The sequence below is a fragment of the Schistocerca nitens genome, chromosome 1 (genome assembly GCF_023898315.1).
Source record: "Schistocerca nitens isolate TAMUIC-IGC-003100 chromosome 1, iqSchNite1.1, whole genome shotgun sequence".
NCBI classification, from domain to species: domain Eukaryota; kingdom Metazoa; phylum Arthropoda; class Insecta; order Orthoptera; family Acrididae; genus Schistocerca; species Schistocerca nitens.
In genome coordinates this window covers 25,849,137-25,864,210 of record NC_064614.1, presented here as the reverse complement: position 1 = coordinate 25,864,210, position 15,074 = coordinate 25,849,137, and the positions used below count along the sequence as shown (strand labels likewise).

The 15,074-nt window shown below is 38.0% G+C and overlaps 1 protein-coding gene across 1 annotated transcript in view; it reads left to right on the top strand.

Moving 5' to 3' along the window:
- The window catches only part of LOC126257762 (Down syndrome cell adhesion molecule-like protein Dscam2), a 381,956-nt gene extending 367,173 nt beyond the window's left edge, over nucleotides 1-14,783 (top strand). Inside the window, exons 29-32 of the mRNA XM_049955588.1 lie at nucleotides 4,358-4,528; nucleotides 10,694-10,814; nucleotides 12,435-12,575; nucleotides 14,193-14,783. Coding sequence (XP_049811545.1) covers nucleotides 4,358-4,528; nucleotides 10,694-10,814; nucleotides 12,435-12,575; nucleotides 14,193-14,244 — 485 coding nt within the window. The 3' untranslated portion in view covers nucleotides 14,245-14,783. The remainder of the gene's footprint in view (nucleotides 1-4,357; nucleotides 4,529-10,693; nucleotides 10,815-12,434; nucleotides 12,576-14,192) is intronic.
- The last annotated feature ends 291 nt before the right edge of the window (nucleotides 14,784-15,074 follow it).

The following is a 15,074-nucleotide window of genomic DNA, read 5'->3' as shown; positions in this document are numbered from 1 at the left end:
TGTAGTGAAAACTGAAACTAATCTGATCTTAATGGCGGTCACACAAATGTGCCAGTTGTTGTTGTTGTTGTTGTTGTTGTGGTCTTCAGTCCTGAGACTGGTTTGATGCAGCTCTCCATGCTACTCTATCCTGTGCAAGCTTCTTCATCTCCCAGTACCTACCGCAACCTACATCCTTCTGAATCTGCTTGGTGTATTCATCTCTTGGTCTCCCTCTGCGATTCTTACCCTCCACGCTGCCCTCAAATACTAAATTGGTGATCCCTTGATGCCTCAGAACATGTCCTACCAACCGATCCCTTCTTCTAGTCAAGTTGTGCCACAAACTTCTCTTCTCCCCAATCCTATTCAATACTTCCTCATTAGTTATGTGATCTACCCATCTAATCTTCAGCATTCTTCTGTAGCACCACATTTCAAAAGCTTCTATTCTCTTCTTGTCCAAACTATTTATCGTCCATGTTTCACTTCCATACATGGCTACACTCCATACAAATACTTTCAAAAATGACTTCCTGACACTTAAATCTATACTCGATGTTAACAAATTTCTCTTCTTCAGAAACTCTTTCCTTGCCATTGCCAGTCTACATTTTATATCCTCTCTACTTCAACCATCATCAGTTATTTTGCTCCCCAAATAGCAAAACTCCTTTACTACTTTAAGTGTCTCATTTCCTAATCTAATTCCCTCAGCATCACCTGACTTTATTCGACTACATTCCATTATCCTCATTTTGCTTTTGTTGATGTTCATCTTCTATCCTCCTCTCAAGACATTATCCATTCCGTTGAACTGCTCTTCCAAGTCCTTTACTTTCTCTGACAGAATTACGTCACCGGCGAACCTTAAAAGTTTTTATTTCTTCTCCATGGATTTTAATACCTACTCCGAATTTTTCTTTTGTTTCCTTCACTGCTTGCTCAATATACAGATTGAATAACATCGGGGAGAGACTACAACCCTGTCTCACTCCCTACCCAACCACTGCTTCCTTTTCATACCCCTCGACCCTTATAACTGCCATCTGGTTTCTGTACAAATTGTAAATAGCCTTTCGCTCCCTGTATTTTACCTCTGCCACCTCCAGAATTTGAGAGTATTCCAGTCAACATTGTCAAAAGCTTTCTCTAAGTCTACAAATGCTAGAAACGTAGGTTTGCCCTTCGTTAATGTGCCAGTAAAATTTTAAATGATGACATAAATGTCTGGTCTTCTGAGCTCGAAATTATTTTAAGTGGCTAGTCCTCAAAGTTTTAAATGACATACAAATGCTCTGTTATTTGACAAATGCATAGCACGTTCTCACGTGTAACATAATTCGTCTTGTGTAAAAGAATATTTACTTTGAAAGTAACACTTTACAAACCACCATATTTTCCCGTGACCTGTTAGAAGTAGGTTTGATTCAGCAGTTGCCAGGGAGCAGGCATTACTGCATGTGCTCAGGTAGGGATGAGGTAGGAAGCCAGTATGTTTGTATGTATATAGCATTAAGAGATCTTATATTACATCATAAAAGAAACCAGACATCAGAGGATATTCCAAGAGGATCAGATTTTGTAAACCATACCAAAATACGTAATTTGTATGTCCAGATTCATAATGAAAATGAAGTAGACCGCAACCTGATATTAAGCTCCTCAGTGAGGTTTTCGGAATTTCAAATTTACTTGGATTACCACTACTGTATTATCTCATGTTTGGTTCTGCCACATGTGCACGAGTATGAAAACGTGCACTTGAAATTCAGCGAGCAGTTGCAACTTGCCAGTAGTGTGTAATGAAACACTTTGTTTCAAATAAATTTTGGGAAAGATTAATCGAAGCCAAATTTCTTTAGCAAACTGACAAAAATAACTTCATTGTTTTCTAGGCAATTAATGCTTGACTGCCAAAAATGTGGAAATAAAACAAAACCAGAAAACTGAAGCTAATTTTAACCATCTGTAATTATGTGAATGTATATGTTTGTGTCCAGTTCATTCCTTTATAGCCACTGGACTGCAGACTCCTCTGCCGAGAGCCAAATGGATGCACCAGTTATGTGCTTTTGAAGAGATATCATGGCTGGTGGTGGTGGGTCCCTTCAGCAGGATGGAGGTGGGTCTGGGTGTTGAGTCCTGCTGCTGCCGGTTAGAATACGTCAAGAATGCTCTGATGTGAAAGTGGCAGATGCAGCTGGTGAAATTGGCAGCAGCACCAGGACTTGACATCTGGACTCCCCCATTCATCTCACCAAGCCACCCCCCTTCCCCTACCCTGACAACCACCAGCAGCAATATTTGTTCCAGAAGCATGCAATTGGTCCTCCTGTTGGGCCCTCAGCAGAGGAGTCTGTGGTCCAGCAAACAAGACATAAACACAGCACTTACCTGTTGTTGTTGTGGTCTTTAGTCCAGAGACCGGTTTGATGCAGCTCTCAATGCTACTCTATCCTGTGCAAGCTTCTTCATCTCCCAGTACCTACTGCAACCTACATCCTTCTGGATCTGCTTAGAGTATTCATCTCTTGGTCTCCCTCTATGATTTTTACCCTCCACGCTGTCCTCCATGTCTCAGAACATGTCCTACCAACCGACCCCTTCATCTAGTCAAGGTGTGCCACAAATTTCTCTTCTCCCTAATTCTGTTCGCCTTGATGTCTCAGAACATGTCTTACCAACCGATCCCTTCTTCTAGGCAAGGTGTGCCACAAACTCATCTTCTCCCCAATTCTATTCATTACCTCCTCATTAGTTATGTGATCTACCCATCTAATCTTCATCATTTTTCTGTAGCACCACATTTCGAAAGCTTCTATTCTCTTTTTGTCCAAACTATTGATCGTCCACGTTTCACTTCCATACATGGTCACACTCCACACAAATACTTTCAGAAACAACATCCTGACACTTAAATCTATACTCGATGTTAACAAGTTTCTCTTCTTCAGAAACACTTTCCTTGCCATTGACAGTCTACATTTTATATCCTCTCTACTTCAACCATCATCAGTTATTTTGCTCCCCAAATAGCAAAACTCCTTTACTACTTTAAGTGTCTCATTTCCTAATCTAATACCCTCAGCATCACCCAATTTAATTCTACTACATTCCATTATCATTGTATTGCTTTTGTTGATGTTCATCTTATATCCTCCTTTCAAGACACTGTCCATTTCGTTCAGCTGCTCTTCCAGGTCCTTTGCTGTCTCTGACAGAATTACAATGTCATCGGCGAACCTCAAAGTTTTTATTTCTTCTCCATGGATTTTAATTCCTACTCTGAATTTTTCTTTTGTTTCCTTTACTGCTTGCTCAATATACAGAATGAATAACATCGGGGATAGGCTACAACCTGGTCTCACTGCCTTCCCAACCACAGCTTCCCTTTCATGCCCCTCGACTCTTATAACTGCAATCTGGTTTCTGTGCAAATTGTAAATAGCCTTTCGCTCCCTTTATTTTACCCCTGCCACCTTCAGAATTTGGGAGAGAGTATTCCAGTCAACATTTTCAAATGCTTTCTCTAAGTCTACAAATGCGAGAAACATTTTGTTTGCCTTTCCTTAATTTATCTTCTAAGATAAGTCGTAGGGTCAGTATTGCCTCACGTGTTCCAGCATTTCTACGGAAACCAAACTGATCTTCCCCGAGGTTGGCTTCTACCAGTTTTTCCATTCGTCTGTAAAGAATTCATGTTAGTATTTTGCAGCCGTGGCTTATTAGACTGAAGATGACAAAACTCATTGTAATGTGGTGACAAGACAATGTCACAACTCTGGTGATAATCCAAAAAGTGTTCATTATTGTAACAGATGTATGTTGGAAGAAGTAATATGTTTTGTGAATCTTTGTATTGTGCACTTTTGAAATTTTAACAGTTAACCTCTCCATTATACACAGTCTTTCTCTTGAGGTGTCTGCCACTGGAGTTGAACGAGCCTGTGTGTGACACACTCAAGCATTTTGAATAGACTGATAGGAAACATGCTGCACTTCTCTGGATCCATCTGCCATATTAATTCTCCCTTGTAAGGACTCCAGACTGTTGAAAAATACTTTAGAATTGGTGTAATGAGGATTTGTAATCTCTCTTTCATGGGTCACTCACCTTCCTTTAGTATTATTCCTGTGAATCTCACTCTAGTATCTGCATTTCATACAATTAACTTTATATGATTATTCCACTAATGGCTTCCAGTAACATTGTCAAGTGAATCAAACTATTGAAATGTATTTTTAATTGTCAGACATTTGTTCATTAAAATATATGTAAAAGTTTAAATAGCCTAAAACAATTTCAATTTTTTTGTCTGTCATTATTTGTATCAAATGAAGAACTTCATTATTTGACTTTCATTGGTTGTTTAAGGGGACAATGAGCAGCAAGCACTAACAGGCAGTCTCCACAGGAAAAGCAATGTGAAGCGGCATCACAGCAAAGCTGATTTGAGTCAGAACTCAGAATCTGACACAAGTGGTAGTCCATCTGCAGTTAGCAGTTACCGAGTACCCATTAAGCAGCCTACAGCAAGAAGTTTAGGTAAGTACCATTGTGCTGATAGATTCTGCAACTTCCAAACTTACTCTTCCTGTATTTAAATGTGCAATTGTACATTATCTGATCAAAAGTATCCAGACACATATTAGTGGACACTAATGTGAGATGTGTCCACCCGCCTCCTTTATGACTGTTTGCAGTGAGGTTCTTGAATGTTTTTGGAGGAATGGCAGCCCATTCTTCCTCAAGAGCTAGAACCAGAGAATGCAATGATACTGAATGCTAGGGTCTAGAGTGAATTCGATGTTTTGACTTGTCACAAAGGCATTCCATTGGCTTCAAGTTTGGACTCTGGGCAGGCTGGTCTATTCCAGAAATGTTATTGCTCATAAACCTTTGCATCACAGATGCTGCATTTTGACAAAGGTCATAGTCAAACCTAATACAAAAAAATCATCATCTCTGAACTGTTCCTCTAACACACACAGTACACAGTGCCATAAAATTGTTCATATCCTTCTGCATTTAGTATTTTCTGAAGTCCAAGAAAGGGACCACAGTCTAACCATGAAAAACGTATCCATATCATAGCAACACCACCTCCTCATACTTCCCTGAGTACTGCATGTAATGGCAGGTAGCGTTCTCCAGGCACTCAGCAAACCCAAACTCTTTCATCAGATTGCCTTAGAGTATAACGTAAATAATCTCTCCAAATCACTCGTTTCTAGTTGAAACATGTTAAATTGCCTCAGGTGATTAAATTTAATTTGATTTTGCATTTTTGATGCTAATCAACAGTTCTCCAACTATTTATTACTGACCTAAGCGTACATTAGTTTAATCAAAGAGAAAATAACAGCCAATATGCTGCCCTGCAATGTAATGTAGAACAAACTGGCAGACACAGTAAGTGTAGAACTAACACAGATGTGTGACTGAGTGATGACACAGACCTACCTTCTAGCACTGCATACTCAAAGTCAAGCCACTCGTACTTGATCTGTGAACCTTACCTGACCCTACCAGTTATACAGTTATTCATACGCTACACTCCCATATGTGAAACTTGTGTACACTTTGCTTTCACATAACAATACTCCGGGAGAATTTCGTAGACCGTGAAAGAAAGAACAAAGTAATCTTGGAGCCCTGTCTGCTCCAACTTGGTTAATGTACATGCTTTACAATAATTATGTAAAGCTTCAAATTTACTTATCAGAATTAGTGAAGCATGTGCAACTGAAAATTACTTCCATTGCAAAGGCCCTTGTGCCTCCAGCAGAATAGTTACTCATGTATAAAATATCATGGTGGCACTCTCTATGACACCATTAATGCTCTCTGCACATGGGACTTAGAAATAAAATACTAGGATGGTTCTGAATATGCTGACAATAAGTCATACAGTATTCTCGAAGACACAAAATAATCTAAACCCATATTCATGACCTGATGGTGCATTACATAAGCTTTGTCTAAATCTGCAAAATATTGCCACACACAGAATATGCTTTCTGAACATAATTTAAGAGCACTTCCACGTTACTGTACTTAATCAGACATTGGCAACTTAAAATGAGCTAAGACAAGGACAAAGCTTATTATATCAGCAAGGTGGGGCTGCCATTTGACACACGTCCTATCTCAGCAAATACCTATTGTGATCCCCCAACAATAATAGTCTGTCATCCCAATTCTAACTTTCTTGGGCTACAATCCCCTTTACTAATACATCCTGTTTTTGTATGTACAGAATCCTACACTGGCTCCTCCTGTGGAGACCCTTACATAACAACACTTGAAATAATTTTCCACTTAGGTTAACTCTTACATAATGTAATTTTCTGAGCGACTATTTTTCCTTCCATGTGCTGCACAGCCTGGGAAGGGTCCACCTGTTCATTGCCATGGGGTGTCTGTCCATACGAACTATGTTGTTGAACTTTTGTTTCTTTCCCCTTTTGTATTCTTACACCAGCCCTCCAGACCTTCCGATGCATTCTGAACCACTGACATAATGGCTTGACATTTTTGGGCGCACCTTCACCCCACCATGTGACAAAGGCTACTTGTTGTTGTCACCCACTACCTTCAATTCTGATTATAATGGTCTGTCAAAAGTCAAATGTTTCGAAATCTCAAGCTCAGATCATGATGCTGTTTGCACCAGTCTCTCATAAATAAAAATCCACAACCATGCAGCTTATGTTTCTAACTGATTTCTCATCTCTGTAAATCCATAACTTAAGACTTTGTAATGAACAAGATCAGTGGGACGACGTACCACTGCCATGTCCCACAGTAATCCAATGATCAGTGACGTCACTCTTTAATCCACTTTAATCATAACTTAGCAATGATTGGAATGTCAGATCCCTTAATCGGGCAGGTAGGTTAGAAAATTTAAAAAGGGAAATGGATAGCTTAAAGTTAGATATAGTGGGAATTGGTGAAGTTCGGTGGCAGGAGGAACAAGACTTTTGGTCAGGTGAATACAGGGTTATAAATACAAAATCAAATAGGGGTAATGCGGGAGTAGGTTTAATAACGAATAAAAAAATAGGAGTGCGGGTAAGCTAATACAAACAGCATAGTGAACGCATTATTGTGGCCAAGATAGACACGAAGCCCACGCCTACTACAGTAGTACAAGTTTATATGCCAACTAGCTCTGCAGATGATGAAGAAATTGATGAAATGTATGATGAAGAAGAATATAATAATTCCAATCTCAGAGAAAGCAGGTGTTGACAGATGTGAAAATTACCGAAGTGTGATGCCACACCAGTTGTTACACTTTGTCAGATCTCGTTTCCGGGCAACTTGATAAGGACTCCTTTCCTCCAATCTTCTGGGATGGTTTCTGTGTCCCAGATTTCTTGGAACAGGGGCAGTAACATATCTACTGTTACTTCATAGTCTAACTTGAACATTTCCGCCACCATGCTGTTTACACCAGGTGCCTTGTTAGTCTTGCAGCTTTTAAGAGCTTGATAATTTTGCTCGTGCTGGGAGGTTGAGTATTGATTTGCAGTGCAGGCACTTCTTGTTAGTCTAGTTCCTCCTGCTCTTGTTCTTCTTGATGGATCAGGGCCATATTAAACACCTCATTAAAATATTCCTTCCATCGCTTTAGCTGCTGCTCGCTGTTGGTCAACAGTTCACCCTCTTCGACTTCACTGGCTTACATTAGTTAAAGCTTTTCTTGGACAACTGTTTGGTGATATTATATAGCTCTTTTGAATTGCCCCTTTCTGGTACCTCTTGAGCTCTTTCTGCAAGCTGTCTACCCAATTTCTTCTATCAGATCTAGTGCTTCTCTTCACTTGCTGATGAGCTTCATTGTACCTTGCCCTAAGGCGTGGTTTTCTTCATCGTCCCTACACTGGTTGATCAAGGCCTTTATTTCTCTTCTTCCTTCAGTCTTCAGATCAGATATCCATGGCTTCCTTCTGGTGTCCTAGAGTCCTAATACCCTCTCACTGGGATTTAGGAAGGTTTTCTTGATTTTATTCCACTTCCTCTCCACTTGTGTACTTGCCTCTTCCTCACTTTGATCCTCCACCCCCAACTGAGTATATCGGTTTTTCAACTCCAGCCAAACTCTTTTCTAATGTCCTTGTTTTGAAGTTTTCTAGTATCGAATCTTTTCTGCCTGCAAGTTGCATCTTGATAACCAGTAGCAGCAATCTTTAACTATACTTCAGGTATTACAAGATGGTGGTCATTTCCACAGTCAGCATCTCTTCTGTTCCGGACATCAAGAAGGGAATGCCTCCGCATCTGGCTAATTGCAAAATGATCAGTCTGATTTTGTGTCTTGCCATCTGGTGAGAGCCATGTTATTTTATGGCAGAGTTTGTGTGGGAACACCAATCCTCCAATAACCAGCCTGTTGTTAAGGTACATATCAGTAAAATGCTCTTCATTGTCATTTTGGACTCCAGAACCGTGTTTTCTCATAACTTTCTCTAACCCTTCACTTTCACAACCAATCTTGCCATTGAGGTCTCCCATCACAATTTTTATGTCTTTCTGTTTGCTCCTGGCTTGAACCTCTCCCAATTGTCCATAGAAGTTGTACTTTTCTTGAGTGTCTGCTTCTTCTGTGGGTGCATAACACTGCACAAGATATATATTTCTTACTCAGGTCTTGAATTGATCTGTAATAATCCGATCTGAGATTGAATTCTACTCTAATAAGCTTCTCCTTGCTTCTCTTGTCATTTTCATGGTCTTCTCTTTCCCCTTTCCCTGAATACGGAAGTGTCTTCCCATCTCTCAACCTGAATTCCCCAAAATCATTCCATAATGTTTCGCTCAGTCCAAGTATTGCCAGTTTGTATCGTTCCATCTCCCTGGAGACTTGTTCCAGCTTTCTGTACTCGAACATTGTTCTTACATTCCAAAACCCCGCTCTTGTCCTTGTTTTAAAAGCAAAGGTCGTCAACGAGGTGTCCGTCCAGTTTGCTCTCTTATGCGTTTCAGTAACAGTATAATTTTTATGAGGTGGGGTTGTTAGCCCCACACCCAACCCTCAAACTGGAGGACCAGGATTTGTGTTAGGTTTACTACCCTAGGGAAGCTGGCTTCACTATGTCTCTAGAGCCCTCCCTGCCCTATGTTGTGGGACACATTTCATCTGGCTCCTCAGTCAAGATCAATCCGGCTTGGGTGATCCTGCCAGTAGCTACACTACCGCCGGCATAGCTCTTGACTTCGCAGAAGCACGCAAGCCCTCCCGCCTGGCACTGAAGGTGCCTACTACCTTGGTGTCCCCTGGGAGGGTCATGGAGAGAGCTGAGGAAAATAAATTGCCAAAAAATAGTATAGCTTTCATAACAAGTTTCTTCTTCATGGACAGAGGAGAGGAAGTTGTTTAGGAAGGTAGGAAAAGTGAAGTAGGCCAGTCAAAAGCTAGGTTAATAGGTTATGAGGGCATCGAGGAAATTCCACGTTGCATTGTTTAATTTTTATTAATTCATAAAGAAAAGAGCATAAAAGCAGTTGAACTGCTAACTTTGGAGCTACCCCTTGAAACAGTAGCTTCAATGATGCCTCATCCACCTCCATTTTTTGTATTCCATTGAATGATATCACAATCAGGAATGGTCAAGAAATATCATCTTCTTCTGCAAAATTTTTGTCTACAGCCAGTAGCCAGCTGGATGATGTAATTGTGAAGTCTAATCCACTTAGTATGGTGGCTTGCCATTTTGAGTCCATCTTCAGTTTCCAATTACTTGCTAGTAAAAATCACGAGCAGTGTCTCAATGCTTATCTAGTCCCAAGCTCACATAAGTAGAGAAATCCCCTAACAATATGCCTAATCTTCATGAGCTAGTTTTCAGTGATAAAGCTCTCTCATTTGCAGTATGTCATTCACAGCCACTTCTTGGAAAGCTTTTGTCTACTTCATTTCATTCATGTGCACTATGTCATACTCCACCTATCTATCTTCATTTTCATATATCTAGTTTGTTGACAACATTGTAACTTCTGCATTTCGACAGTGCAGAAAATCCAAAACACACTGATTAACAGACATTGAATGATGTAAACTATGCTTTTAAAAGGTATCTACGTTAGTACAGTCACTTTTCATTAGTCTATTCAAAAAGAAAGGGAGAAAATACTACACTGTACAAAGTGCCCACACTAATGCTTATATAAGGCATTATTAACACGCATATACTGATGGGACTCAGAATACCTGTTCCAATTGTAATTAAGTGCAAGTTTTGCTGTCTTGGTTTCATTAGTAGACTGAAGCAAATAAACGTTTTATAGTAGTGAAATAATAAACACTGCTAAAACATGAAATAAAAACTATTAACTGCCACAAACTTCTCACTTATTTTTAAGACTGTGAATGGGGAATTAGTGAACAATTTGTAGTATAAGCATTGAAAGTGAAAGCAATACCTTTCCTTTTGCAGTTCTACTTCCTTGTTTGGGTTTAATCAATTACCTTTCAATGAAAATTCAAATTTCTAATAATTCCAGATGCAGTGGAATATGTTTTTGTATAGTTCTCAGAAGTTCTCGAGCCCTTCAGTGCATAGGTGATGATTGTTGTGTCAGTACAGTTTTAGCAAGCTAGTGTGTACTGTAGGTCTAAAGTTGATGCACATGTAGCAGTGCTTAGAAGCTAATACTTTGCTTATTATGAGGCACATGTTTACTAAATGAAATATTTTACAGAAATTTATCGCCTTGATTCAAGTACTGAATCAAATGAGACTTCACCTGTTCCCCACAGAAGACATACTCCTCAGCATTATTCTGTCTGCAGCAGCAAGAGAGGAAAGCAGTCGCTCGCCAGGTAGTCAAGGTTTGTTTCTAGAAATTGTATACAACTTCATGCTATTCTTATAAAGAAAATTCTGTGTATCAGGTGCTTTTTCTTAGGTTTATAGAAATGAAAAAGTCAGACTTTCTTCATTAAGAATACAAGATAGAAACTACATTAGAGGACAGTATTCACTTTGGTGGATGCAACTTGTTGCAATTGTTGTGATCTATCTGCAGAAGTTAGGTGCCTTCTGGCATAGAGGGTCACAATTACTATACCAGCCTACTTCCTGCTGCAAATACTTCAATTTTCACCAGATAGCATATCCTAAATTTGTAATCTTGATCATACCCAGCTGTCGTGAGGTCATGAGGAGACCTCAGAACAGTTGGGCCCTTCTCACCTTGGGGGTCTGGGTGACCTGCACTTCCTTTTTAACCATTTTCTATCCATCGATCTCTCCAAGGAGGGAACTGTTAGTTCCAAAGTTATGACTGTGAATGTACTTTTCTGTATCTCTGTTGGCAGTTATGTTGCTCTTCAATGATTGTTGTTCTGGATATTCCCCATGTTCCATTCTCTCATAACACACATATTCGGATTATTTTCCCTGTACATTTTCTTCTCTCAAATTATATTTTATTTGCAAATCTGTCACACTTGTGTGATTCTGCTGATTGACTCTTATTCACCATTTATTTTGTTTCTTGTTTCGTTGATGGCAATGTTCGATTGTCAGTATTTCAGTTATTTTTTCTACGAGTGTTGGTACAGAAGTTGTTAAATTCTCAAGGAGACAGGTGAGCTGGTAAGTTCCTACTTCCAGGAGGATCAACTCTAAGTACTGGTGTTGGTTTTTAAATAATCCAGTGGTCTCTTGAATACCAGGTATATCCAGAGAGAAAATATTTTGTTCAAGAAAAGTTTCAAGTCCATTGTTTTCAGTCAATTTTACAATTATATTATAGTTTCTCCTCCTAGCACCAATACTGAGAGTTTTGCATCATGAAGATCTCTTCTGTCTCTATGAATTTGCCAGTAAATTCTTTTTTATACATTTTTGTAGGAGTAATGTCATACCATTACAGTATATCTCTTGAATCTTTATTATTGAGCAGTCATTGGAATAATTTTTGTTTTATGTAATAACTGTGTGACCCCTAAGCGAGGCCTATTGGGAGGTAGAATGTGCTTCAAAAAATTTTTGATAGTTTGGTAGTTCTTTCAAAACAACAGTCATAATACAAGTTCCATATTTGCCGAGAATTAGAGATAATTATCAAGAAATCAACAAGCAAAAACTCATGATACATATCATTTTGAGATTTAGCACATTGTTTTTATGACATTAAGTTCAGAAGCATGAGACAGACCCATAGATTGTGTATAACACTTAACCATAGTCTGATATAGAGTAGAGCTTTTAGGAAGCTATTTACTACTTACTGTTTCCATGAAATTTAAAATTTACTCTACTATGTACAACCAAATCTCTTGTCTTTCTCTTTCTCTTTATAAAATGTGTAACATTCTCAGTTAAGAAAGAAAGAAATATCAAATTGTCTTATATTCAGAAGGTGGTTTTTTTCCTAGTTGCACATTGATCTAAGAATACTTTTAATCACCTGGACAATCCTTGTTATTCAACAGCCCAGAATCTAGTTCTGCTGAAGATGAAGCCAGCTTCTCCAGTTATCAATTACAGCCCCCATCTGGATTCTCAGATAACCAAGAACTGAGTGAGGCTGAATGTGATCGAGATACCAGCCAGCTTGATAAGCTGCTTGCTAGGTATGTATAGTATTAATACATTGCTTAGTAATAAAATGCACAATGAGTGGCAATATCTGAGTGGTTTAAAGGTCTGAATAATAAAACTACACAGATAACAAAAAACCTACACTAATACTTTTGTCAGAAGAGAGGAAACAAGGAATTCCACAGAAGCGTAACTATAGTTTTCAAACAGCTGCTTAAAAATTAAGGTGCGCCTTACAGTCCATAGCATCTTATAGTTCATAAAATATGCTGACTAATTTGTCGGGTGCCTTAAAGATTGTTGCCAAATTCTGAATGTGACCTCCTTTCTCATCAGATCCAGCTTTTCTAACTGTATTGCATTTAGGAGTTCTTAAGATGTGAAACAAGTAAATTTTTTAATAGTTCTTTCAAAAGTTGCTTGTTTGCTTAAAAGAAAATAAGATGTGCATTTGCAAAGTGTGCAATATTAAAATAATTATAATTAACGTGACACTTTGGAATTTAAAGGTAGTCTGTTCACCAGTTAAAAAAAAGCCAGTTATGAGACATGAAAGTGTAAAGAAACAATGTTGGGGAATGTGTTAAGTTCACACAAACAACCTTCATTCATTGTCCTCTGTTACTAATATTTATTGGCATTTACTGTTGTCTGTTGACTAAAACCAAACTGTCATATTGTTACATAGATTTTATATGAAATTTTCTGTTGTTTTGTATATGATCCACACAGTTAAAATATGTCTGTGGTTGAGGGTTTTACCTCACCTTTTATGCACTGCTAATGGAATTATAAGCTTAAGACTTTTGGAATAATTTCTTCATCTTGTGATGTGTTTGTTAGAAAAAGCAATGGCATTTTGATTTCATCTGTTACTTTTTATAATGGAGTTACTGAAACTCAGTCTTCCATTTTGGAATCATCATATTTATTTATGTATTTGTAAGGTTTATTTATAGTAATTTGTGATCTAGAAATTTCAACAATTCTGGCCTCATGTGAGAGCACACATTTTCGGAATCCAAGCTGCTATTTAGCAGAGTGCTGGAACTAGTACAGTGTACAAAATATACATTGAAAATATCAGAGTTAATATGGGCACTTTTTCTTTAGTGGAATTATTCATTTCCATTTTAATAATATTCCGTGTTACCCATAACTTCCAGAAAGTAAAATGTATTCATAATATGCTGTGCACTAGCAAATTCAGTACTATATTCATTCAATTTTCTCATTTTACTATCCTTTCCTTGGCCTCATCAGTCTTAGGTGATTTGTCATTCAGAATAATTAGCAATAACACATGTTCATTTTGTTGTGGAGTGCATAAATGTTGTTATGGTGCTGCTTATTAGAGTAACAGCTGGACTTTTGCTAGCTACTGTACACTTAACACAATTCATCAACTGTTTTAGCATTATCCAGTACAAAGTTTCTCACATTTTTCTTGTTAGTTTCACCTGGTAGCTTTGTCAGATTAAATATATAGATTTGTAGCAAGGAAAATTATCTTAACAAATGATTTATTCCAAAAGCTAGCAAGTTTTCTGTGTCTTTTGCATATGCTTCTCAGTGACTCAGTGCTTCTGCTATTCAGCAAATGGCCTCCATCGTTTGTGAATTTATAGGCTATTATTCAACTGTTACAGGTTTAAACAACAAAAGGAAGAGGAGAGGCTTCAGTATACGATTCATGTCTGATCTTAACAAATGTTAAGATAAAGTGCAGTTTAGGTAAAGTGCAAATGTGGACACAGTTATGTGATAAAACTTGTAGCCTTTTACTGTTGTTGTGCAGTGTGGCTCTGCTATGAAATGAAAACTGCATTTTTCAAGAATCACGGATGGGTTAAGCTGGAACTGAAATACAGTCCATTCACATAAACACTTTCTTCCAGTTAACTAAAGGAACCAGAACAATGAAATATTCATAATACTTCACCTTTAACTGTGTATGGTATATATTATATATACTTCAATGAAATGCCAAATATTTTCTAATACATTATTTTTTGACATGAAGAAAGATGAATGTTTTCAGAATTTTATTTTATTAAAAAAAATGTGAACTTTTTCTGGAATATGTGGCATTGGAAGGGAGGTTTGAGACTTCAAGGTGCCAAATATTTTAGGACTACTTTATTATATAGTTTCCAAAGACTGATGCATTGTACAGGTCAAAAGCTGTTGTGTGTTCAGTTTTGTCTAATAACAAAGGAACAATTAATAAACAAATAATCTTGTCAGTACACAGCTCCCCTGCACTTGTAGTAATGTAAATTCTGTATTGTTTACTGCTGCATGCATGTGAACCTAATATAAAGTTTCTACACAATTACATGAATAAATGTCTGTGCAGAGTGTCAGCTTTGGAAATAAAACAGATTTTTGAAACTTCACTGTGTTGTCCTTATTGTTGTTCTATTTTACGCCTAACATGATACATTATTTTTCACTGACTGACTGGCTCCTTTTCCTCTAACAGTGTTAATCACATTCTGAAAACAATTTGAGTCCTATGTTATTGTGTG